This window comes from Parambassis ranga, chromosome 19 (assembly GCF_900634625.1).
Source record: "Parambassis ranga chromosome 19, fParRan2.1, whole genome shotgun sequence".
Lineage (NCBI taxonomy): Eukaryota > Metazoa > Chordata > Actinopteri > Ambassidae > Parambassis > Parambassis ranga.
The window spans coordinates 21,308,061-21,332,082 of record NC_041039.1 but is presented as its reverse complement, the minus strand read 5'-3'; the positions used below and the strand labels follow the sequence as shown (position 1 = coordinate 21,332,082).

At 42.7% G+C, this 24,022-nt stretch overlaps 2 protein-coding genes across 2 annotated transcripts; one reads left to right on the top strand and one right to left on the bottom strand.

Moving 5' to 3' along the window:
- Positions 1-340: 340 nt before the first annotated feature.
- rpl27a (ribosomal protein L27a) lies at positions 341-2,715 on the bottom strand. Its single transcript, XM_028431056.1, has 5 exons — positions 2,661-2,715; positions 1,966-2,029; positions 1,801-1,876; positions 1,329-1,503; positions 341-516 (listed from the first exon to the last, which is right to left on the bottom strand). Exons 1-5 carry the CDS (start codon positions 2,661-2,663, stop codon positions 388-390), a joined length of 447 nt encoding a protein of 148 aa, XP_028286857.1. The 5' UTR covers positions 2,664-2,715; the 3' UTR covers positions 341-387.
- Positions 2,716-13,507: 10,792 nt separating this feature from the next.
- rerglb (RERG/RAS-like b) lies at positions 13,508-18,186 on the top strand. The gene is made up of 5 exons (XM_028431215.1): positions 13,508-13,632; positions 15,413-15,469; positions 15,603-15,676; positions 16,577-16,725; positions 17,521-18,186. Exons 1-5 carry the CDS (start codon positions 13,581-13,583, stop codon positions 17,804-17,806), a joined length of 618 nt encoding a protein of 205 aa, XP_028287016.1. The 5' UTR covers positions 13,508-13,580; the 3' UTR covers positions 17,807-18,186.
- Positions 18,187-24,022: the final 5,836 nt, after the last annotated feature.

Here is a 24,022-nt window from a genome sequence, read left to right as displayed (position 1 = left end):
CAAAATGAGTATTCCATGTTCCACACTTTTTTTTTTTAAGCCTTTCTCCCCTAATTCTAACTCAGGAACATTTAATCTGGGTCCCAAAAGACACATTTAACTTCTTAAACATGTCTAAAAGAAGAAAGATCCTAATCCTGACTATGAAACTTCCTTTTGCATGACAAGTAAACAATCATTAAACCCATATAATTTGTAAGTTAAATTCATAAAGCAAAGAGAAACAGAATGCTCATGTACCACACTGAGTGTAAAGTGACATGTGTACCACACCTATCAGCACATCCACATTGTCACTTCCCAGTGCTCTTCGTAACTTAAAAATCAGACAAACACTTAGTTCCCATTTATACAGTTTATTTTTGCAAAAACACACTGACAGGAGCTTTATGCCATCAGGACGCAGGCTCCTCCCACCGCCTTGATCTTCTCCTCGGCCTGTCGGCTGAAGAACTTGGCCTTGACGATCACGGGCTGTTTGGGCAGCTTGCCTTTACCCAGAACTTTGTAGTAGCCCTAAAGAGACAAAGAAGATCAATATTTGAGGTGATAAATTGGAGAAAGTACTTTGTTTCAACACTCAAAGCAACATTCACGCTGGACAGAAAGATGGACTAAAAAAAAAAATAAAAGCAAAATTCAGCATGAATAAGCGGCACACTACAAACTGAAAACAAGACAGATTTTGTTTGTGGTCATATTATTGTGCAACAATTATTATTAAACCCGACAACTGTTGTGATTACAAAACTACACAAAGACCTGCTGTGGATTTTACACGCCTCAATTCCACACACAGGAGCAACTGTGCAACAATGGTTAAAATGTTTTTTCCTCTGCAAAATCATGAATAAATGATTTAACAATGATGCCAAACTAAACTCATATGCACCTCATTTACATGTGTCTCAACATAACAAGCTCATCACTGATCACGCCAAGCATCACTGGGAATTCATCTATCAAAACGGATAAATGTGACGACCCTCAGTCACCACTCCCAGCAGCACCCTGCTCTGAAACTTCTCTCCAAAGCTTTCACAGGTTATTCACCACTGTTTTGACTGTATAATCTCTGCATGAACCATTACAGGCCATGCAACACCCAGGGTGCATCTCTACATTGAACCTACATATGCCTCTATCGACCTATACAGCAACCTTTTCACTGAACTGTTACCGTTTGTTTTTTTTACTGTTCCTCAAATATAACATTTTCCTGTAATTTCAGTATCAGACTTTCAGCATGCAAAACAGGTTCTTCATGCTGTGTCACTTTTAAAGGCTTTGGAGACATTTTAATAATGGCAATAACTGAGCACACTTACAGCGCGCACTGCATCGATGACAGGGGCAGGTCCATCGGGCTTCTTGCCGTAGTTGATCCTGGTCTGCTCACTCACCAGCGTCCACAGCTTGTCCAGGTTGATGGTAGGGCAGTGGGATGCATTCCTCTTCAGATGGTAATGTCTCATACCCACCTTACCAAAGTAACCTGGATGGCTGAAAACCAAAGAAGTGCACAATGTCAACAAGTTGTTGTTTTAATATTTAACAAATCCCCTGCTTGTAAATTTGTATCTTCCAGTAGCATGTACTGTCCGTCGTACATATATGTACACCTTAATACTTTCTCTTCTTATCAACATATCTGAGCAGATGGTAAACTCATTATTTCAGACTTTTGCATGCAGACACATTACGATAAATACAATTTCCTCCAAAGCAGGTCTGACTTATACTGTGTATTACACACACTCACATTGCTCCAACACCTTAGCAATAACAAAACGCACTTACTATTTGTCAAAGTTGATTCTGTGGTGATGCAGACCACCAGCATTACCACGACCTCCAGGATGCTTTCTGTGCTTGCCTGAGAGGTGGACAAATTCACGTTAGCTGCATCTCCATACATTGCATTGACTCTAAAGCTCACCAGATAAAACTTCTGTTTATACTTACCAACGCGACCGTGTCCGTGGCTGACGTGCCCACGAAGCTTCCTGGTCTTGGACTTCTTGGTAGGCTGTCAGGGAGGGAAAAAAAGACCGAAATTAATATTGATCTCAATCGTAGCCCCTGGAGCTAGCATGTTAGCTACAAGCGCTAAACACGCCAATGCACTGTCAGTCTACATGGGTAGACGACTTTATTAGAAATCTATGAAACATTTCAAATACAGACGACAGGAAGGTCACTGTTTATCCGAAAACTAGCTTAACTACAGCATGTTGGAACTCCGTATAAATACACGCTGGCTAGCATCCTACAAAGCTAACGCTAATTCACCCACATTAACCGGCAACTACACAGCTAAACACGTCTTATTTTTCATACTTTACTACGTGATAAAAACAACATATAAAGCATGACAACGACTGTCCCATTAATTACATTCTGTGCGTAAAATGCGAACAACTAAAGACAGAAAGGTGGCGGACTGCCGGAGCCGCGGCCCAAGATAACCAGAGTCTACAGTAAAGCGCTCACAAATTCATATATGGTCAACAAATCCTATTAATAACACACAACATTTACGCGTGAGGCATATGTGTACTAATAGATGCCTTCATTTGATATTTGTCTGCACAAATGAACAAGGATGGGATGAGATTTAACTGATTTGTACAGCACAGGGAAGACATGATAGCACCTACCATCTTGGAAGCTAGTTGAAAGAGGAACGGGATTTGGAAACAACGCGTTTTTGTGCGAGACTTGCTCCTGGGTGGAAGGTGCAGAAAAACCCACAGCGACGCCTAGCGATAAATGCCGGGAAAACCCTGGATGTTTGATTACAGTCACTTAAAAAAACTTCAAAATGAAAATACTGTATTTTTTTGTATTTTTTTAAATTATTGTTTTAAATTAAAAATTAAATTAATTAAAAAAATATTAAATTAAATTATATATATAATATATATAGTATATAATATATATAAATTAAATATATATAATTTTTAAAATGTGATTGCACTAAGTCCCACAGACAAAATATATATTGTATATATTATTATTATTATTATTTAAAAAGAAAGAGACTAGAGATCACCCCCCTGTAGTAAGCTGATGGCACATTATAAACCCTAATGTGGCTGCTTCTAGTAGGAACTTTGAATACCTGTGCTGAGGTATTGTCACATTGCATCAATGTGGATTCTTTTACTTGATCCTGAATACTTCTGTGCATCATTATAAATGAAGGCATCACATCATTAGCTCTGAAACATAGTGTGAACACTTGTATGCAGGGACTCCCAGGGTGCTGAAATGTCAGGGGGGGTCAGGTTGGAACACCGCTCCACCAATCAAAACACTCGTGTCCCCCTTGACACTGGACACATGGTAGTGCCGTCCCTCTCCTGCTTGGTTCCCATCCACCTGAGGACACATTCACCTGCATTTCTGTAGCAGACACATTGTTATTATTCACAGCTTGGGCTCACACACACGGGTAAGCTGCACAATTATGACTGAAAATTGACATGAATTTATAAATGGTTGTGTTCATTTAGCTGCCGTGTTTATTGTGTTATTTGTGTGTGTATGTATGTATGTATGTGTGTGTGTGACACACAGGGATTATTTTTAAATAAATAAACAATCAGATAAATCTCAAATGTTACTCAATTGATTCTCTTATTGTTAATTTAGTATTGATTTGACTATTTCTCCGTCATGTTAGATCCCAAACAGCAGCTTCTTCTGTGTTTTTTCCTAATGTTTTTTCACCCCAAGAGGCCTGATCTCCTGGAGATGGCAGACTTACCCCGCGGACACCATGGCAACTTTCCACAGAGGCGAGCCACCCCGTTGCCACGGGTGGCCGATGCCGTGCCACCTGAGACCGGTCCAATTCTGGCAACAGAAGAGCTGCCAGAGGTGACACAGATTTACACAATGTTTGAAAAAGAAAACAGCATCATAACAGCTGCTTAAGGACAATAACACTGACCGAAGTCTGTATTAAACAACAGCTCAGCAGGACTGGACTCCATGAGACAGAAAAGGAGACGAACCAGTCCTGTAATGGAGACACCAGCATGACTTCTTCATCTGAAAAAAGGAAAAGGCTTCCTGATAAAAGTGTTAAAGATCTGCTGAAGAGAATAAGGTAAAACAAAGAACTACAGCGTGGCCTATGTAACAGAATGCTTTGACATGTTAGCAGCTTTAGCTTAGCATAAAAACTGCAAGCTGGACGAGATGCCTAGAACAATATTTTCAGCCTTTGATTGATCTGGACGGAGAGCTGCTAACAAAAAGTCCACCAATATTTTCACAGGATTCACCCTGAGACCCAGAGGATTCTGGGTAATTCTCATATAGCTGTGGTCAGCCTGGAGCGTCTGAACTTCCAGTCTGTGTTCTTGCCATCTCTGCAGCCTGTGGTTTCTCTGGTAAGACTGCCCCGCCAAACACAAGCAGAGCTCCACGGTGACGTGTCCTCAGAGCGTCCTCAACAGGTACAGAAAAGAAGCTGCAGTAGCTGTGATCTGTCTCAGGGATAAACCCTCCTGGCCTCCTGACCTTTCTGACCTCTGTGTCCCAACCTCTGCTAACAGAATGGATTCAGTCCAAACGAGGGAGATGTTTTGGAGATAAGAGAAGGATCACCTGAGTGCGAACCAGCAGAGTCGGCTGATCTCGGTCGAACAGAGAACACATCCTGGACTGAGCCGTTCTGTCCTGACAGCTCCCCGTCTGCAGAACCAGAGCAGGACTCAGGCTTTGACTGTGACTCAAACCTGGATCAAACTTACATCCTGTTTGATTCTGGATCTGAGGACGGGAAAAGCGAAACGTTTTACTTGGATCCAGATGCGGAGCAGTCGCTGGTGATCGAACTGGATCCAGATGCAGATCAGGATCGATGTCTGCAGCTGGAGGATGAATCTGAAATGAACTTTGAAGCAGCTGTGAGTGAACTGGAGGATGGTGAAGACCACAGAGCGGATCTCTGCTGCTCAGAGGAACAGGCTGACTGCTGCATCCAGCAGCCTGAAGCTGAAGCTGTGAAGGAGGAGATGGAGAGCGAAGATTTCTGCGCCGTCTGTCTGAACGGAGGAGACCTGCTCTGCTGCGACCGCTGTCCTAAAGTCTACCACCTGGTCTGTCACATGCCTCCTCTCATTAGCTTACCTCTGTAAGTGCACACAGGTCTGCAGACACCTGTTTCTGCTCCATTTGCACTTTAGTGTTGGTCCGTTTATGCTTATAAGGTCCGTTAGTGTCTCCTGATGGTAAAATAATAGGAGTTCCTCTGTGTTACAGCGGCGACTGGTTGTGTACGCTCTGCAGGACTGATCAGGAGCCTGTGGAGGCCTACGACTGTGAGAACATGCACTCCTGTGGAGGACTCAAAGCACCCTACACACTGTCCAACCAGGACCAGAGGGTGAGCAGCGGTTTGGGATCTGGGTCTGATCTCTGAGGCCGATGGTTAGCATGTGCTCTGTGCTCTTCTCTCTGCAGAGGTGTGAGAAGCTGACTCTGTTGTTGTACTGTAACCTGCTCAGCGCTCCGTTCCACGAACCCGTCAGCCCTCTGGTCAGTGAAGCAGATTTACATCGAATGTCTGCTGGGCTGAAACAGCACAGCATGACTTCAGTATGTCATTGTTTTAACAACCTGCATGAGTACTAAAAACACGCCTGCTCAGATATGTTTCATGTCTCTTTAATAAAACATGTATTCTCTCCCAACAATGATCTAATGTGTGAACGTTCTCCAGGCCCGGAACTACTACCAGATCATCAAGAGGCCCATCGACCTGTCGGGGATTCGCAGGAAACTGGACAAAAGCAACACGCTTCACTACTTCACGGCTGAACAGTTTGTCGATGACGTCCTGCTGATGTTCAAGAACTGCGCTACTTTCAATTACGTGAGTGTGAATCGGAGTGGATTTCCCACTTTAATCTAATTTCTGGTGTAATTGAATTATTTCTGCACTTGCCTGTGGGGATAAATTCCACATGTTGAAGCTGGGCAGCTGCTCCATGTTGAGTTCTTTATGGAAAAACTGCCAGTCAGGCTGTCCATCTGTCAGTAGATATTAACACTGCAGTGGTGTGATAGCTGCGACCCTTTAACCCTTTACTTACATGTATATGAAAAATGATGCAACATTATGAGTGAGCTAGCTAATCTGCAGCTCCCATCACACTCCACTGTCCCTGCTATGATGGTGATGGCTGGAGCCTCCCATGCTGAGCTTAGACGTGCAGGCAACATGCCCTCACAACACATTTGGTCGATAATTTACATCTGCCAGATACGACACGTTGATGTTCCTGTTAACAGAACATATGGCCATATTTCCAGATTGGCTGGTTAGACATTAAAAACAGGAAATGAACGCGTAATGCTGAGGCAGGAGAAATGAACACACGTTCTCTTTTCAAGGACTGAAATATCTAGGTTTTCCTGGTGAGGACCAGCTGTCGTGCTAACATGCTCAGACTGCTGAAGTTAAGCAGGTTAAGTCACTCCTCCTTAGGGTTGCACCAAGGACTTCCTGTTTGCAACATGCAGAGCCTGGACAGTTGCAATTAATCTTGGGATAGGCTGGATCAAAAACAATGTGAAACAATTGTCCACTGCAAATACAAAAGGCCCCAGGGAACATGAAGATCTGTACACAATGCTACCACATCATGTGAAATATAAAGTTCTTTGTGGGTATTCCCTCTCTCTCTCCCCCTCTCTCTCTCCCTCTCTCTCTCTAAAACAGCCTGACTCTGAGGTGGCCCAGGCTGGTCGTAATCTGGAGCTGTTTTTCTTGAGCAAGCTGAAGGAGATTTTTCCCGACCGGACGTTCCCATCAGCGAGCCAGGACCGAGAGGATGGAGCTCGCCTTCAGTGGCTCAGCAGGAGGAGGAAGGAAACCTGCAGGAAGAAGAGATATGTGTTCAGAGGGAAGAAATTTTACCTGTGAGGGTTTGGTCATAGCTTTGTACGTTAAACATCACTTTGCAGGTATTTTTACAGATATAGATGCTACTTGCAGATTCAATCTGAGCCTGTGTTTTCTATCGCTGGATTAATCTGAACAGTAACTCTGATAAATCACCCAGCAGGGGGCGTTTTTTATTTTGGAGCCACATTTTAAACAAATCAACAGTATTTCTCCATTTTATTTATTACATTTAAATTATCTGCTTTTCTTTCAGTTTGTTCTTGTTCAAAGAGTTAAAAGTTAATAATATTACTTTAGCCACAAGAAGATATGTTAGTGCATTTATTACTTTAATAAAAAAGAAGTTTATTATTATTTAAAAAAAAAACACAGGTTACATCAAACAATCTATTTACTAGCTCCATAAATATAAGTTGACATAATGATATTGATGCGACTCATCTCCACTGATATTGAAAGCCAATAAAAACAAGAAGCCCACACAGTGATTAGACTGAAAATGACTCATTAAAGAGCAATAACTCCACCTGACAGTGATATGTTTCATTAAAGCAGCTTGGCACCGACTGCAGTAAAATACATTTCCTCACCGGCTCGTCCCCCTGGAGGCCGCCGCCGCCGCCGAACTCCATCATCCTGTCTGCACGGTACTGTCTGTGCAGGAGCAAACCTGCCAAATGTGTCCAACATGAGACACTGGCCTCATGCTTTCTGGATGACATCATGCAGAACAGCAAAGGTTTAACTGGAAGGCTTCGCGTCAACATGTTGCTATTTATTCAGAATCTGCTGCTTTGTTTTTGGCTGACAGAGCCTCAACACGTGCATGCTAATAATACACAATGTGTTAGCAAAAAAGGAAACATCGTAATGCAAATGATTTTATAGCATCCTGCACCAGGTTTCTCCTGTTCCATGTAAACACCACGTCCTGAATATAAACATAACATGACACAATTATCTGTAGTCCATAAGTAAATAGTGCAAATGAGTCGCTGCTTCAGACCCATCATGAAAAGAAGAGAATCGTTTCTTACTTGTTCAATCGGGCAAAAACAAAACAGGTCTAGGTGTCAGGTGACTTGAACCTCAGACTCCAGATTGAGAGTCAACCTGTTACCTGTCGCTCCACCATCTGCATCAACTTTACTTCTTTACACTCCACACAGACTTTTTTTGGCAATACATCCATATGACCGTTAGCATAAATGCTACATATGCTGTGACATCTGTACATGAGGACGTGGGCATAATGAGTGATTCAGATGGCGAAAAATCGTCTAAGGTTTTAACACAAAAAGGGTCGGTGCATGGTTTTCAGTCCAAGAAGGCGACAAAGGGACAGGAGCTAGGTCAGAAACAAGAAAGCAGTCCACACAGGTGAAGGGAAAAAGGGACAAGGCTGAAGTAAACAATCCAAAAACACAGGTACGGTCATACACACAGACGCAATAGACTCGAAAAAAAGGCTGGAACGCTCAGAGCAAAACACACAAGACGACCTGTGAGGAGTGAGGGGAGACACAAACACTGAATACACAAAGGAAGTGTCGACAATCAGTCACAGGTGGCACACATCAGGGCGGGCCAGGTACTCAGCAGGGGGCGGGAACATAGGAGGATTCAAGTCGACCAATTAGAATCAAGTGTGGAACACACATGTCAGACTGACAGTTCTCTTTTTTCACTCCCTGCTGTCTGGATCGTCTGTCTGGTCTGGATCACCTGTCTGGACCCTCTGTCCTGGATCCTCTGTCTGGATCATCTGTCTGTGGCTGCCTGTGTTACCTCTGCAGTCCCTGGTGGTCCTGCTCTCTGATCGCTGTCAGTTTCTGATTAGGGTTCTTCCTTTTTAAGTGGTTCAGGACGTGTTGTCCTCCCGAGACCCGGCTCAGGGTCATTTATCCAAAACAACACAAACACACGTCTCCAGGTAGTTCAGGCTGTTCCAGGCAGAAAGCTTTTATCAAACAGCTCCATTAGTTTCTGGATAGAAATACACAAAATGTGTTGCAATCGCTGATAAAAACCCACTCTGCTCCAATCATGAACACTTTGATCCTGGCGTACATCCGTAGGATCGACATGAAGACATGCAGCGGAAGATGAGAGCAAGCTTTTAAGTGCCAGCAGTCCTGTGGCTCATGTCAAGATAAAACGAGGGGAAACCGACGGGAAGGGGACCGTGTCTCTAAACCCACTTTATTCAGTCCATTAAAGCTTAGGCTCACATCTTCTTCTCTCCGGTTCTCCTTCCTCTGTGCAGATGTTTCATTAAAGGACATCAAAGCTCGGTCCATCTGAAGTTTTGTGAATCACTAATGCACACGCACAAAAAAAAAGGTCAACATACATCCAGCTGCACGGAGAGCGTCTTCTTTAAGATAAGACATCTGAAGTTTACACCAAGCATCCATTAGCCTGGCGTAGACCTCTGATATGTTTCATACATCATCGCCACTTCTCCTCCACAGAGCTGATAGCTGAGATTTGCAGCTGCTGACGTTTAACCTCATTTCCTCACTTAAACACCAAAAGCAAAGAAAAAATGTTGAATTATTGTGGCTGTGAGTGGATAAAATGCGCAATGTTTTCTTTGGACGCTGCTGAGAGTGCAGCTGATGGTTTATTGCACCATCTTGGAAAAAAACAAAAGATGAACTTGATGTTGTAAGCACGCAGAAGTCAGCCCTCTCTCTCCAGGCATATTTTTTACTATCTAAGCTCTGGGATCAAACACAGAGCAGGGATAAAGCTGCTCATCTTTTCTCAGATTTTTGACTCAAGACGGAGATTTGAGCGCTCTTAAACACATAAAACCTCAAAATAGAATCATCTCCCAGGCCCCCAACACACCGTCAATCATCATTAGTCATTTTACTTTATAATTCCAAAATCTCAGGAAAGGAAACCTGCTGGAGCAGCTTCCCTAATGACCAAATTTGGGAAACAAAGTATGAGGGGAAAGGATGAAATACAAGCCGGAGGACGGTGTCACATGAAGTCACCAGCAGCTCTGTACAGTAACCTCTTCAAGATGTGAGGGGTAAAGTGACAAATGGAGCCACAGACATAAAACAGCAACAGATGGGTTCAGAGCTGCAGGTTCAGACACCAAAGTCGGATTTGTTGGAACAATTACGGCACCAAATGAGCCCAAAACAATGGATCACATCGCTGATGCTGCATCAGTGGAAGTGACGGCCATGTTTTTCATCCGTCTCTTTCTGCTGTTTGTCTTTCCTGAAAAAAGATGAATAGGTCTAATTATGTCTTTTTCCATGCAGTCACTCCTTCCTTCATCTGCAGCTGCTTTAAGCCAAGCTTTTACACATTTAGCAGCAGCAGAACAGCAGCGTCCACCTCCAGCTTGTTCGGCACCATAAAGTCTTCCAGTGTGTCCTCACAGAGTCACAACGGCTTTAAAATATGATAAAAATATTGCATAATAACAATAATAAGCTAATATCAGACAGCCAGCTACTATGCTACAGAAAGCTAGTTTAGCTTCATGGTGTTTATGTACTTTGATGCTGAGCTAATCTAAGTTATGCTAAACAATGCTAATATTTGTTTTTACTGTAAGAAAATCGTTGGATCTGTAGTGTAAATGTTGTTTTACAGTGTGGTTACTAAACTGAAGCCAAATAAATGAAGGGAAGCTAAACTATACAATGCTAATATTTATAATAACTCTAATATCTTCAGTATGTTTGACTTTTCCAAAGCTACGCTAAGCTAAGCGACAGTGTTAGCATGCTAACTAAGATAGCAGAGGTGTTATCCAACTTCTATCATTTTGTTTTGTAGCACTATTAGCATTAGCATTCTTAAGTTAAGGCATATTCATACAGCAAAGCTCAATTAAAAACTAAAGAACTTAATTAATCCCAGCTATAATTGTTAAAGTATAATTAGTTAAAGTGAAGTTTGGTTTATACCTTGGGTTTTTATCACATCCTTAAGTCAAAGTAGACTAATGAGTGTGTGTCTACTGTAAGATAACCTAAACTACTCAAACATCTGTAACCTCGTAGATTCTCTTGTATTTCTGGGAAACATATCATCAAATACATATTTCGCTCTGGCATCTCACACACGTCTCCATTCCAACATGATGTTTCCCACGTCATAGATAGATAATCTCATTTTACAGCATAAACAGACCTTTCAGACAGGTTAGGCGTTATGTAATGATGCAGATGTGCTCTGGTTCCCTTTGATGTTGATTTGTTGAAGTTTCCTGTGTGTGTGTGTGTGCACAGCTGGGGAGGGTAATGTGCTTCGTGGTGTGTGTGTGAGTTTTGTGGGCACATGACGACGTCCCATGTGAAAATCCCTCCGCAGGCCACGTGTTGATCAGCTCAGGAGAAGGTTGCTCCCTCTCTGCCTGATTAGAAGCCGCCATGGATGGCTGCGCCGCTCGCTGCGCCGCTCACCTTGGAAGCAAAACAGAGGAAATACTGCAGATTCTATCTGACTGCAGCAGGAATGTCCACAGACAACACGAGGCCCGAGAGGGAAATGTGACCACACTGTTTTCACATGTGACCAAGCTCAAGTGTTTCTGCATCCAAAAGTGATTATAATTTTGGGGGATTATGCATGATTAAGGTTATATTTTAGAACAATTTCCAATTTTAGGCTATTCATTTTTCATCTTCTGTGATTCACGTGTCAGAAATGGTTTCATAAAGTGCTCTGGATCCAATTATGTTTGCCTCATACAGGCTGATTTGCAGGAAATATGATATCTAAACATGTCTGAGTGGAACGGGGATGATTTAGTAAACATTTCAGAAACCCGTTCAGTCAGCGTGCCGTGCCTTATGAATGGATTTGGAGGCACACATCATGTGGTCGGGTTGTTTTCATTTCATTGTTATGGCTTTTTGTTTTTTAGAATCCAAGGTCAACAAGAAGAAAGGAGAACTCTAAACTCCAAAAAAGGAAGTTTGGAGACAGAAGTTTGAAATGTGTAAAAGCTCTGTTTACATGCGTGATGTTTAAAAAGAGTCAACAGAACAGACTGTTCAATGCAGAAATACAGTTTGTAGAAGTTCCGTGCAAACAAAAAAAACCTGTTTCCATCTCAGGAATATTCATTTTGTTGGCTGCGGTCTGTGTCTGTGAAATCGAAGCTACTTCAGGATGATTTATTGGCTGTAAGTGCCAAATTTTGTGCGGCGGCTGAGGCTGAAGGAGATGGATTGCTTGTCCGAATCGATCCCATCTGATGTCAGGATTATGACCGATGCAGTAATCAGTGTTTTTATGCCGGATCTCTCATGTTTTTACTTTCTTTTTTTTTGACACTGCGATCAAAGCCTTGACTTTACCGTGTTGCTTCTTCAGTCTGCTGAGCTGTGACACACAGCTGATAAAGAGTGTTACCAAAGTCATCACAGGGTTTTCTCATCATATCGCTGCCTGACCCTCCTAAATGTCCAAAGTGAATGTAAAAGCCACCATGTACGGAGCCCCATTCTGCCCAGAAAATGACAATCCAGAACATAAGCCTTCATTTGAAATGCTAACAAGCAGAAGCTAATGGGGCTAATGCGACAAAAGCAACACCGTCTCTTACTAAATACAGAGCTCAGAGTTCTTATATAGATGTAAATATTAGCATTGACCACACATATAACAACTCTCTGAACATTGTTTAGCATTGATGAGCGTAGCATAGCTTAGCTTAACTTGAGTGCTATGGTACAAACACCATACAAATTAAGCACCATAAGCATGAAGGTTTTACGTTAATTTAATCGCTTAGCTCATCTTACTTTTGGTCGTTTCATCGGATGGTTGTTGTTGTTGTTAAAATGTATCTTTCCTAAATTTTAGGCCTATTCATGTGAATGGGGAATCTTTCAAATTTAATGTTGACCCTCAACTACATACATTAAGAAACAAATTCTATCATTCTATTTAGCCCTTTCTATTATATATATATATATATATATAATAAGCTTGAATTGAACCTCTCATAAAATGTTTTTTTTTCTTTAAAGTGAATGGAGGAGCTCTATACTAATTTTTCATACTTTCAGCTACACATTTTAAGGATGTGTTTCTCTTGAAACTAGGTAATTTGACCTTCTATTTTAAACTTCCAACCATGAAGTATTTTCTTCCTCTGGTGGAGAAAGATCCTCCATATCTCCTCCATATCTCCTCTCTGTGGAGAATAGCACAAATGTCCATAGATGGCAGCAGGACTACAGTTACAGTGTTGAGAACAAGACCAGCACAATAGATGGAGTCAGTCATGACCTTTGAGGAACCTTCTGTGAAGGAGGGGGCAGCGACAGAGAGGAGATATATGGACACAAGAGAAGAAAGAAGGAAAACAGACAGACTGAGGGAGGGGGGGAGAGGAAAGGAGAGGTGTGGGAGATAATAAAGGAGCTCCTGGCACATGGACAGAAACAGGAGAGGAGGGGGGGTGCTTGTTTTCCCCACTCTCCCTCTGGCTTTAAAAAGTGAAACAGCTCTTAGAAGGGAGAGGGGAGGAGAGGGGAGGGTGGGCACCCTCGTACTTCCACCCTGCCTGGACTGTAAGGAGTATTAAAGTGCCGACAGTAACCCAAATACCAGACACTACACAGAGCTGCAGCCGGAGAGCCAGCCGAGGACCTGACAGAGCGCAGGCATGAACGACATCAAGCTGGCCCTGCTGGGCAGCCAGGGGGCCGGGAAATCAGGTGAGCCGCTGCTTCATCTTATTTCAGTAAGAATGTTAAAAAGAACGTTAGCCTGGTGTGGTTTCAGATAATGTGTGGTGTGAGGAGAGGAGATGGAAGTCCTCACACCAGGTAGGCTGCCTGTTCTCCGGGCTGAACATGGCTTCAGTGTTTTTCTGCTCAGATCCTGGTTCTTATGTGTTAGTTTGTGCAAACATAATCATCTGCTGATTTATTTTTATGTATTTAATTAACCATTAATTTGTTTATTTATGATCACAACATATAGAAAAGTGTTTACATAAACATTTATTATTATTAATATAAATATTAATTATATATAAAACGATAACCAGAGTAAGTGTGGCAGCTGTCTGAGTGTGTTTAATTTATCTCAAAGACAGTCATTATGAAATATAACAACACTGCAATGCAAAAAATGTGAACGTTTCCAGGGGGACTCCAAAAAGTGACGGACCAGGCTGTGGCAGTCTTTTCGTTTAAGCGTTGTGAAGTGTGTGAAGTTATTTTTATTAAGTCTGCCTTTAAATAATGTAGTTGAAAATGAGCTTAATTTTAGGGTATTATAGGGCTAAGTTGCCTGTGCTCGTCACATTTTGGGGTCCCCCTGGAAACATAGGTTCTTTAAATAGTTCTGAGCATTTGCTGCATGTGTTGTCATGATAATGGTTTTAATCATTTAATTGTTGTTTCATGTTAACATGGTTATTTAACACTAATAATACATACTCGTAATTATTGATAATGTCAATATTTGGTGACTAGCTAAGCCAAAATGAGCATTTCTGCTGCTGACTGATCATGTTTACATGTGTTTGCCTGTTTACTTAACTTTCTGTGAATCCCACCTGTGCAGTGTCTACTGCAGGTTTCAAGGCTTTTTCTCCACATGGGCTTTGTGCTGTGTTACACAACCAGACGTAGGATTATTGGCTCTGTTTATTGAGCTTTGAATGAAATAATGAGATTATTTCTGCCTCCGGAGAGTCTCTCACTTTGTTAAAATGAAACTCATCTATCACATGGATCATTTTCAAGGTTGGAACGGGGAAAACACATCATGTGTGGATGTTTAATCGTCAGTCAGTCTACCTGTGGCTTCCTTTAGATCTTCCGGCCTGTCGTTGGCTGTCAGTTTGCCTGTTGTTGTCCACACAGTTCATTTCTGGAGGAAATACCTTGAATCAGACACATTCCACGTTGTTTTTTTAAGTGAAAATGCTGTCTGGGCAGAGGGTGGGGGATTTGGGGGAGCCTTGTTGCTGCTTAGCTGTATCAGTGTTCAGTCTTTGTGGTTGTGGTTAGAACTGATTGGCTCAGTGCTGTATTCAAGCTTCGTAAAACAATGGGACGTCTCCATGCTCGCAGCCAGGCAGTGAAGCAGAGCTGTTGCTGTGGAGATAGCGCAGCCTCTGGAGGCTTCACGTGCCTGTGCTAATATGTTTTTATACTCTTTACTGCTCTGCCTGTTGTTCTGCTGATTCTTTTGGAGCCTAGGTATAACCTCGGCTCCTGGAGGCCCACCGTTAGCAACGAGCTTCCCGAGCTCAGCGCTTTAAACTCCAGTCTTTAACTGAAACTGGGGGATATAAGCATTCAGCCAGCCACATGTGCACACAGACCTTCCAGCACTCACTTTCATGTGAGGCACTGCAGGTCTGAGGCACTGCTGGCACTGCGTGGTCGTATTTTTACCTCCACAGCTGCCATCTGTGAGGGATGGCGGTGTAAAGATGCCACGCTTCATTGTGTTCTTCTTCATTTCATCTCTTTCCTGCAGCTGTCCTTGTGCGCTTCCTGACCAGGCGCTTCATCGGAGAATATGCCTCCAACACCAGTAAGTGTTTCCAGATTTGACGACATGACATTTTGACGTAAGTTTGGTTTTAGTTCAGGAGGAAACGGTGTATGTGCAGACACCATGGGTGGTGATGTGATCCCTTTGTTGATTGTTTTGATCCTCACCACAGATTCCCTGTACCATAAAAGGCTGTCGATTGACGGCAGGCAGCTGAATCTGGAGGTTTTTGATCCCTGTTCTCAGGTACACAACACATCCTCATGTACAACACATGGCTACCTGTATGCTAAACCAAACATATGGACGTTTTGCCCAACATAATGTTACATTTGTGCATTATCACATAAAAATGTCAATATATAGGCTACTTACATTTCGAGAACCTGCAGTTCCTCAAATGGCCACTAGAGCAGAGCCAGTCCCCATAGACCTCCATGTTAAAATGTCCTAAAAAAAATAAATAAATAAAAGTTTTTTCTCCATTTGCGTTAAACTGCATTTTCATCAGATAGACTGGAGTACTCTGGAAGTTTAGCCTGTTGGAATTTTGAGACTGATGATAAAATGTCTTTAAATGGGTCGACGGCAGTAAAACACCGGCCGGGTTTCAGGCCACAGACCACCTGTCCATAACCTCGAGTGAACCACGGTCGTATAGTGACGTCGTGGGCACACGTGTGCGATCAGTACAGCACTTAGAGCTGAAAGGTTTTATGAGAAAATCCTGATGGCTGTCTCACTGAAGACAGGAGCCACATATAACCTGTTCACTCCCCCTCCAGCAGGATGAAAGACATGAGAGGCCTTTTTACTATTGAATATCCATATAGGTGCAGGACCAAGAGGCAATCATTGTCTTTAGACCGTCCGCTCATGAAGAACACTGAGTCAATATCCTGCCCTTCTGACCCGGACCGCATAAAGAAACTATGGAGTCAATAAAGAGTAAGGGTTAAATGGGTTTTACAGTGCGCAGGCATGTCCCCCTTACTTTGTTTATATCTCCTCAAGGTCAAAAACCTGGACAGAGTCAGAGTCTGGCTCTGCACATGTTGCATGTTTGACATGTTTTCTGCCCGATAAAACAAAACAAAAACCCACTCACTGTGCTTCCAAAATAACAGCATGTGTTCTCTGTGGCAGAGCTCAGAGGCCAGGTGTATACTGGAGGAGCCGCTGGACTGGGCGGATGGCTTCGTGGTGGTGTACAACATCAGCGATCGCACTTCCTTCATCAACGCCATGAACATCCTGTGTCAGATTCGGGAGGCCCGCACGGACAGCTGCAAAGGGTCAGACAAGAGACGGCTTTGAGTTTAAATTAAAGAAATATGAAAAACAAAAATCCTTCTGGCTTTCATAGCCTTCAGTTAAATATGCAAAAAAACACCAAACAAATTGTTGTGCTGCACCAGAACTAAAATCTTCTCCCCCAGAAGTGAGCAAAACACAGTTATATTTTAACACAAGAGCATGAAGATAAACTAGGACAACAGAGAAACAGACACAGACACAGAGCAGGCACATGGACTAAATACACCAGGTGATGGCAATGAGACGCAGGTGGAAACAGTGAGGGTGAAGCAGCCAATCAGAAGGGAGAGGAAACTCCTAACAAAATAAAACAGGAAGTACAAGAAACACAAGGAAATGTCCCAAACACTGAAACAAGTCAACTCAACAGTACAGACAGTTATCAAATTAATTTACACCCATGATGAAGATGAAACATGACGTTTCAAAATAAAACAGCTCAAATATCTCAAACATCTCTGAAGCTGAACCGGGATCTTCATGCAGTTTTGAGGAATGTTCGAAGTCCTGACACTCAAACTGATAAATGATTCATGCTGACGAGTGAGGGATTCACTACAAACCTACAGGTAGCCAACACATTTGGTGTGAAGGGAAGAGATGTGTGATGTATGGGCAGAAATCATGGACACCGGCTTTTCAGAGGAGATACGGAGATCAAATATGTCCATAAATTCATGCTTTACAGGAGAGTGCTGGGGGTTGGGTGGTGTTTCTTAAGACATCACCATGATCATCATCATCATCTGCTCCTCATGCTGACTGTTTTCCAGGGAGACGGATGTGCCCGTGTGTCTGGTGGGTAACAAGCAGGACCTGTGCCACGCCCGGCAGGTGCACGAGGACGAAGGCCGCTGCCTGGCGCAGGAGAACCGCTGTCACTTCCAGGAGGTCTCAGCAGCCGAGAGCTACCAGGACATCGCCAACCTCTTCACGCAGCTCATCCGGCAGGTGATGGAGCACCTGAAGTACCGAGCTGACCGGCGTCGGTACAGCGGCTCCAAATCGATGGCCAAGCTCATCAACAACATGTTCGGCAAGAGGAGGAAGTCGGTGTGAGGATCCCAGAGAGGGGACGCTCGGTGTACGGACCCGGGTCAAAGGGACAAACCTTTCTGTATACAGACAGTGAAAGGAACTCAACAACACCTGGCTTATGTTTTCAATTTCTCTAAAAAAAATAAGACCTTTTCCTCAAATCCGTCAGTGAGCTAATCATCTTGAGATAAGACTAAGCAGCTGCTGATTAATTCGTGACAATGTTTGTTGAACATTCGCACAGCTCCACAGTGTCCTCCTCATCAGTGTGCTCATAGCATGTTAGCATGTTAAAGGTCGGGTAGGAGATTTTGAAAACTCAGTGAGAGTCAGCCAGATTTCAAAAGTAAACACACGCCCCTTTCTCTCGGAGCTCACCCCGAAGCCACGCCTCCCAATCACATGGACGCGCATTACCTGAAGACGAGCTGCGGTCTGTGACTTCGGCCATCATGCACGTACCTCTCTGGTGCGCGCAGAGCAGGAAGAGAGTGACAACCAGCCAATACTCCGCGCAGGGTCCACCCGGAGGATTGGCTGATGTTTTTAGCGTTTTATAGCTTCCACAGATGATTCATATTCTTCGTTTTAAAGCGAAACTGCCGAACTAATTGGTTGCTATCGGATTGTAAAGAGAAGTTACACTAATTTAACCAAAAGTGCATCAGAATGAAATCTCCTACCCTACCTTTAACTGTGGGCCTGCGCTGCAGCATGCCGAGAGAAAACATTAACATATGTTTGATCCTGGGATTGGTCGAGTGTAAGAATTCCTCACAGTGATGTGTCTGAGTGGAAACAGTCCCAGTAAAAGGTTACAATCCTGCCAATTTAAGTTAAGAAGGAAGTAAATCTTTGCACCATGATTTTGTTGAAGTTGTACTTTGGAGGCTGTATTCAACTATAGTCCAACTGATCTAATTAAAGGCTACATAAGAACTTTTATAGTACTATAAACTGTCGTTGTGATATTGCACATGGTGCTCAGTTATTCTTGTATTGTTCATTTAAAAATGGAAGAATGTTGCATATTGAATGTGACTGCAAACATGACTTTATGCCATTTAAGGGCATTCAGGCTGTACTGTGTTTCTCCCCTATGTCACCATGATGCTGTAGAGAAAGAATGTACCCCACATCGAGAAAAATAAGAATGTGTCCCTTTTGTAAATACTGTAAAAACACTGGTTGCTCCAGAGGAAATTAAAGTTAAACATTGCTTAATAAGACGCCTGCTGCAGCTCTGCTGTGTCTTTGTGAGCTTAAATTTAATTAGATGGAAGCATTTCTCCAAAGCCTTCCGAAAAAAGAGGAATTTCCTGTGTGTGAGAGAGAGGATGCAGGAGGAGTGAGAAATGCACCATTATCAGGAGCTTTACTTCTAAAACCAAGCAGTGTGTCCAAATGTTTCCACTAGGTGGCAGCACAGATGTCCTGTTTACTTTTTTCTTTCTTTCAGGTTTAATGATTTCCTGCTCATGGAAGTTGATAAATTACACACGGAATCAATTCAATAGATCTTTTTCACAGTCTGCGGTGTCACAGTGGGGGAAGCAGGTGTATTAATGATGGCTGCATTCCTCTAAGGGGAGGTCTTATATTTGTGCATGCTGGGACACTTTATGGAACTCGGCCATCATTGAATCCAGCTGTACAGTCCCAGCTGTGATCAGTCAAAGAAAACCAGTTCAAATCAAACTGGCTTTAGATGTAAATATAATAATAATAATAATAATATAAGTTATTACAGATTTAAAAATAAAATATACTTTCAGGAAAATGTGAGATATATTAATGTATCTCTTATAAATTATAAGAGATACATTAGTTATAATTCAGGTAGAAAGTTATGTTTGTAAAATATAAAAACCCACATTTACAATTACATTCATATTATTTTGCAATACTTCAGAAATTAAAGTAACAGACCCAACAAGATACATAGATCCAGCGTCCAGTGAAGTGAAACAGTTTGCATGACAGTATGAGTGCAAAGTGTGCTAAAAACATGCAGCAATGCTGTCCCACAGTGTGTCCCTCATCCTAAAATGTTTATCAGCAATAGTCTGGTTCTGACAGGAAAAAGTTAAAGAAGTGTATCGCTGAATGACGGCAAAAAAAAATAAAAAAAAAATACAAAAGCAGTGCAAAACAGCATCAACACAGATACAACTTAAACCAACCACAGACAACCTCAAACTTTCAGTCAATCCTATTGGCTGCAAAATGTCCAAAAGAAGCCGCAAAACTAATAGCTCTGTTCTAGTTGGTTGGGTTGTTGCTATGCATAACAGACTGTTGCTATGAATGAAGATCAGGGGCCTTATTTACCAAAATTCTTAGTGCTAAGTGTTACCCTGAGTGGTGAAATTCTAGGAAAATTCTCATAATTATGATGTTTTCTGAGAATTTCCCCTTATAATTAAGTTTAAATCCCAGTAAAGATAAAACATCTTAGCCCTTAAAAGAGGTCTTAAGGTGAAAACTGTTACGAGGAGAGGAGGACTTTTCAGAGCTTAAGAGAGCCTTAAACAGAGAGGACAGAGAGGAGGAACATCCTCAGAACCATGAGTGACAGTGAGCTGCTAAAACACTGCAGATTAGATTATAATGTTTGTGGTGCAGACATACCCTCACCTTTTACACTTCAAAGGTTGAGCATTGCTCTTACATAGTGCTTTTCTACCTACTCTGGTACTCAAAGCACTAAACACTAAAGCACTAAAGCACAAAACACTACTTTACACTACTTACATTTACCCCTTTCACACACACAAGCACACACATTCACAGGTTAAGTGTGTGGGGATCGAACCACTGATCTTACAGGTGGTGGACAACCACTCCAGCAGCTGAGCCTCCAGTCTGGTCTCTGTGTTCTTTCACCTGTTTCCATTTTGTTTGCAGGTGAATCTGCTCCAACCAGCGCCTCTATGTAACAGACAGCAATCACAGAAAGTTGATGACAGCTGAGCAAGTCGTCCCACCTTAATGTCATACAGGCTGAATCACATCCAAGCCCTTTGTGTCTATGATCACATCAACATCTGAGACTACAAGCCTTCATGTCACTGTCCATTCTATGCTGTTTATATTATTAGGAACATGTTCTCATGTTTTTCTGTCAACCAATCACATCTCCTGAAACAATGCGTCACACTTTGCAAAAAAACACGCCTCCTCACTGAGGTCAAACTTCCAGTCTGCTCCTTCCTCAGAGTCGCTCTGAGAATGTTCTTAAATCACTTTTAAGATAAGAGTCCTAACTAAGATTTTTTAGGCTAAGATAAGAGCTAAGATAATGACATGTTGAGTAATTATGTCTGTTAAAAGACAGCTTCTGTAAGTTAAATAAACTTGTGATTTTAATACAAAATGCTCCTCTGTGCATCTAAGCGGAGAACATTTGTTGATAGGTGGAGCCCTCAGGAAACTCTGCAGCCTCCTCACGTTCATCATCGTCGCAGCACAGGTGGCAAATGAAAGCTGACTCTCTGCAGGAGTCTCTTATTCTGGGATCACTGGAAGTAGCATCAGATATTATTCAACATGAAGTCGCAGTCACACATTTACACACTCACAAGCGTCTTTTTATCTGCTTTGTATGTTCTTGTGATTCTTAAACAAATCACTTCTTTTCAGAGAAACTCACTCCTGCCTTCGAAGCAAAGAGTTTTCTCCCTCTTCTAAAAAAGTCTTTGCCGCACAGGAAGTCATGCATGTTATATTTCCAGCAGCAGCTACAGCAGTTTGCTTTGAGTACATACACAAAAAATAAAAGCCTGAAGTTGGCAGGAGCAGCGCTGTGGCTGAACAGAAACAGAAGAAGAAGAGCTCCACCTACAGAGACTCGACAGAAAATCTAAGGAAACAGACATCACAGTGCCTCTCACTGAGTTTGACTGACAGGTAATTTCTGCAGCGAGCAGTGCAGAAACTCAGCAGGCATTAACTCTTAATAAGAAAGATGTCAGGAAACGGTACAATAAATAAAAAAAAAGTAAAGTGTAAATGTGAGATGCTGCAAAATTCTCTTCATATAAATTTCATCTGCTTCCCCACCTCTCCCTCTTCTGTCTGTCTCATTTTTTCCAGAGAAATGAGGAGTGCAGGCGAATGGAGACGGAACCTCCGAGCGTGGCCTCGTAGCTTCAGGTCAGTGATCTTATTTGGCCCCTGCGTGGAGGAAGAATTGCTTTTGGCTCGGCCGAGGACAACCATCCGATCCAAGGGGATTGGACGCTGCTGGGACACCCTGAGAGCCAATCAGAAAGGCCATCGATCAGTTCCCCTTAATCTCACAGCTGGTGAGCACATCCCCACTCCAATCTAAAACTCGGCAGCTTAGTCAGACTGACAGGGGACTGGCTGGCTTCCAAAGACTTGAACCTCCACAGAAATGGATCCACGTCGGAGAAGGAGCAGTCTGTTTGCAACATCCAGTGGTAGTTCACTCCCTCCACTTTCATTTTTCATCTGGTTTTTACAAAACAGTGGATGAACATTGAGAGAAATAACATGTCTTATGTACAATGTTGGTATCTATCTCCTAAGATTCAGCTGAGAAATCAACAAAGAACCAGAAGCTGCAGTTCCTTTAGTGGCCACTTGAGGGTGTCTCTAGAAATGAGTCAATTCCCATAGACCCTCATGTTAAACTGTCTTAACTTTACAGCAAAAATAAACATGTTTACAGCCCAGACTCTGCAGCTAACTTCAAAACCTGAGCTCTTAACCACAGTCCATGGCTGTGTTCGAAATCACTCCCTAATTACTATATATGGCCCTATATAGTGCCTTCGCCATTTTGTAGTGCTGTCCGAAATCTTAGTGAGAAATTATAGACCCCATATAGGGCCCTCAATGTATCCCACAATGCATCATGGAAAGTAGTGTCCATCCAGTGGTCACTACTTTTAGCAATATGTAGCGTCATGCATTGCGCAGACCGGCGAAAAGAACGAGAACGGACGTTGCGTCACCTGTCTTACAAATATAATGATCATTTTAAGAATGTAGCATGACCGTTTGTTTTATTCATGCGTTGCCATAAAATGTTATCACGGCACAACTGCTAACAACGTAGTTTGTTTAGCCGGCAGAGATCGGCTCGTTTAATTTGCGACAGCAATAACGTCATAAACGGTGCCATAAAATGAGGGAGGTAGTGTCTGAAATGTCTGAAAATTCTTCCCAATGAGTTCACTATATGGTGGCCCACATTGTACTCCCCATATGGGGAGTAGGGAGTAGGGAGTGAGTGATTTCGAACACAGCCCAAGTCTTCTGTGCAATAACATGATATGATAGAACCATTAGCTGGATGTTTAGCATTAAACAAACGCTGCACCTGAGCTTCAAACAGTTTCAGAAGGTCGGCCACTTTTGAAAAACCCTCCTGAAGTCTCACCCATTTGCAGACAGTTACTGTCTATGTCCAGTTACAGATCCTCCCCAACTTTATGCTTCTGAAAATGCTCCGTTTAGATGCTATGCTATGCTATGGCCCAAGCATATGGCTGGTCTGACTCAAGAAGACACAAGAAGAAGAAGAAGCACTCGAACACTCCTCCACAAAGCTATAGATTAGTCTGAGGAACACTTGTTTTCAGCTCTGTGGGCCTCACATGCACACCCCTGTGCAGCCTGCCACAAATTGCTGCTCTAAATTCAGCTGTTACTGTATGAAATGTGCTCCGGGTGACCCGGCCTGTCGTGGCATTATATCTGACAAACAGCCCCTCAACAAAACATCGCCTAAATTTGTCTCTGCCCTTTTCACACTGAGGACATGATGGCAAGCTGCAGCAGATGGTCAAAAAGGCTTCCTATTTCCACAGACTGCTAATTAGAGCTCTAACCACAGCTCACCTTTAATGTCAGCCACGGACTGCTTTTAGTGCAATTAGCCTAATGGGGTCTAGGCCTGTGAATAGCCTGTAATGTTTAGTCCGGGCCAGCCGTCGCACCGGAGTTACTGTATGTCAAAATAAAGGACAAAAGGGGTCTAATGCACCACAGATCCATTTATCACCGCGGCTGACGGAGACTGTAACCATGATTACCCAGAGAAACTATTTAATTAGATGCATTAATAATTGAACTAATTAGCTCCCATGTGTCTCACAAATGAAGAGGGAACCCGGAGCTTCACTTGCACTTCATCAGCTGATTAATTAGTCTGTTGATCGTTAGCTGTCTTGACGGCCTATATGCGATCAGATGAGAGGGCGGATA

Coding starts and splice junctions, on each gene's coding strand:
- rpl27a (XM_028431056.1), bottom strand. Junction 1,877..1,965: donor CCACGGACACGGTCGCGTTG/GTAAGTATAAAC, acceptor TCCACCTCTCAG/GCAAGCACAGAAAGCATCCT. Junction 1,504..1,800: donor AGAATCAACTTTGACAAATA/GTAAGTGCGTTT, acceptor TTTGGTTTTCAG/CCATCCAGGTTACTTTGGTA.
- rerglb (XM_028431215.1), top strand. CDS start 13,581: ATGAACGACATCAAGCTGGCCCTGCTGGGCAGCCAGGGGGCCGGGAAA. Junction 13,633..15,412: donor CCAGGGGGCCGGGAAATCAG/GTGAGCCGCTGC, acceptor TCTTTCCTGCAG/CTGTCCTTGTGCGCTTCCTG. Junction 15,470..15,602: donor AGAATATGCCTCCAACACCA/GTAAGTGTTTCC, acceptor TCCTCACCACAG/ATTCCCTGTACCATAAAAGG.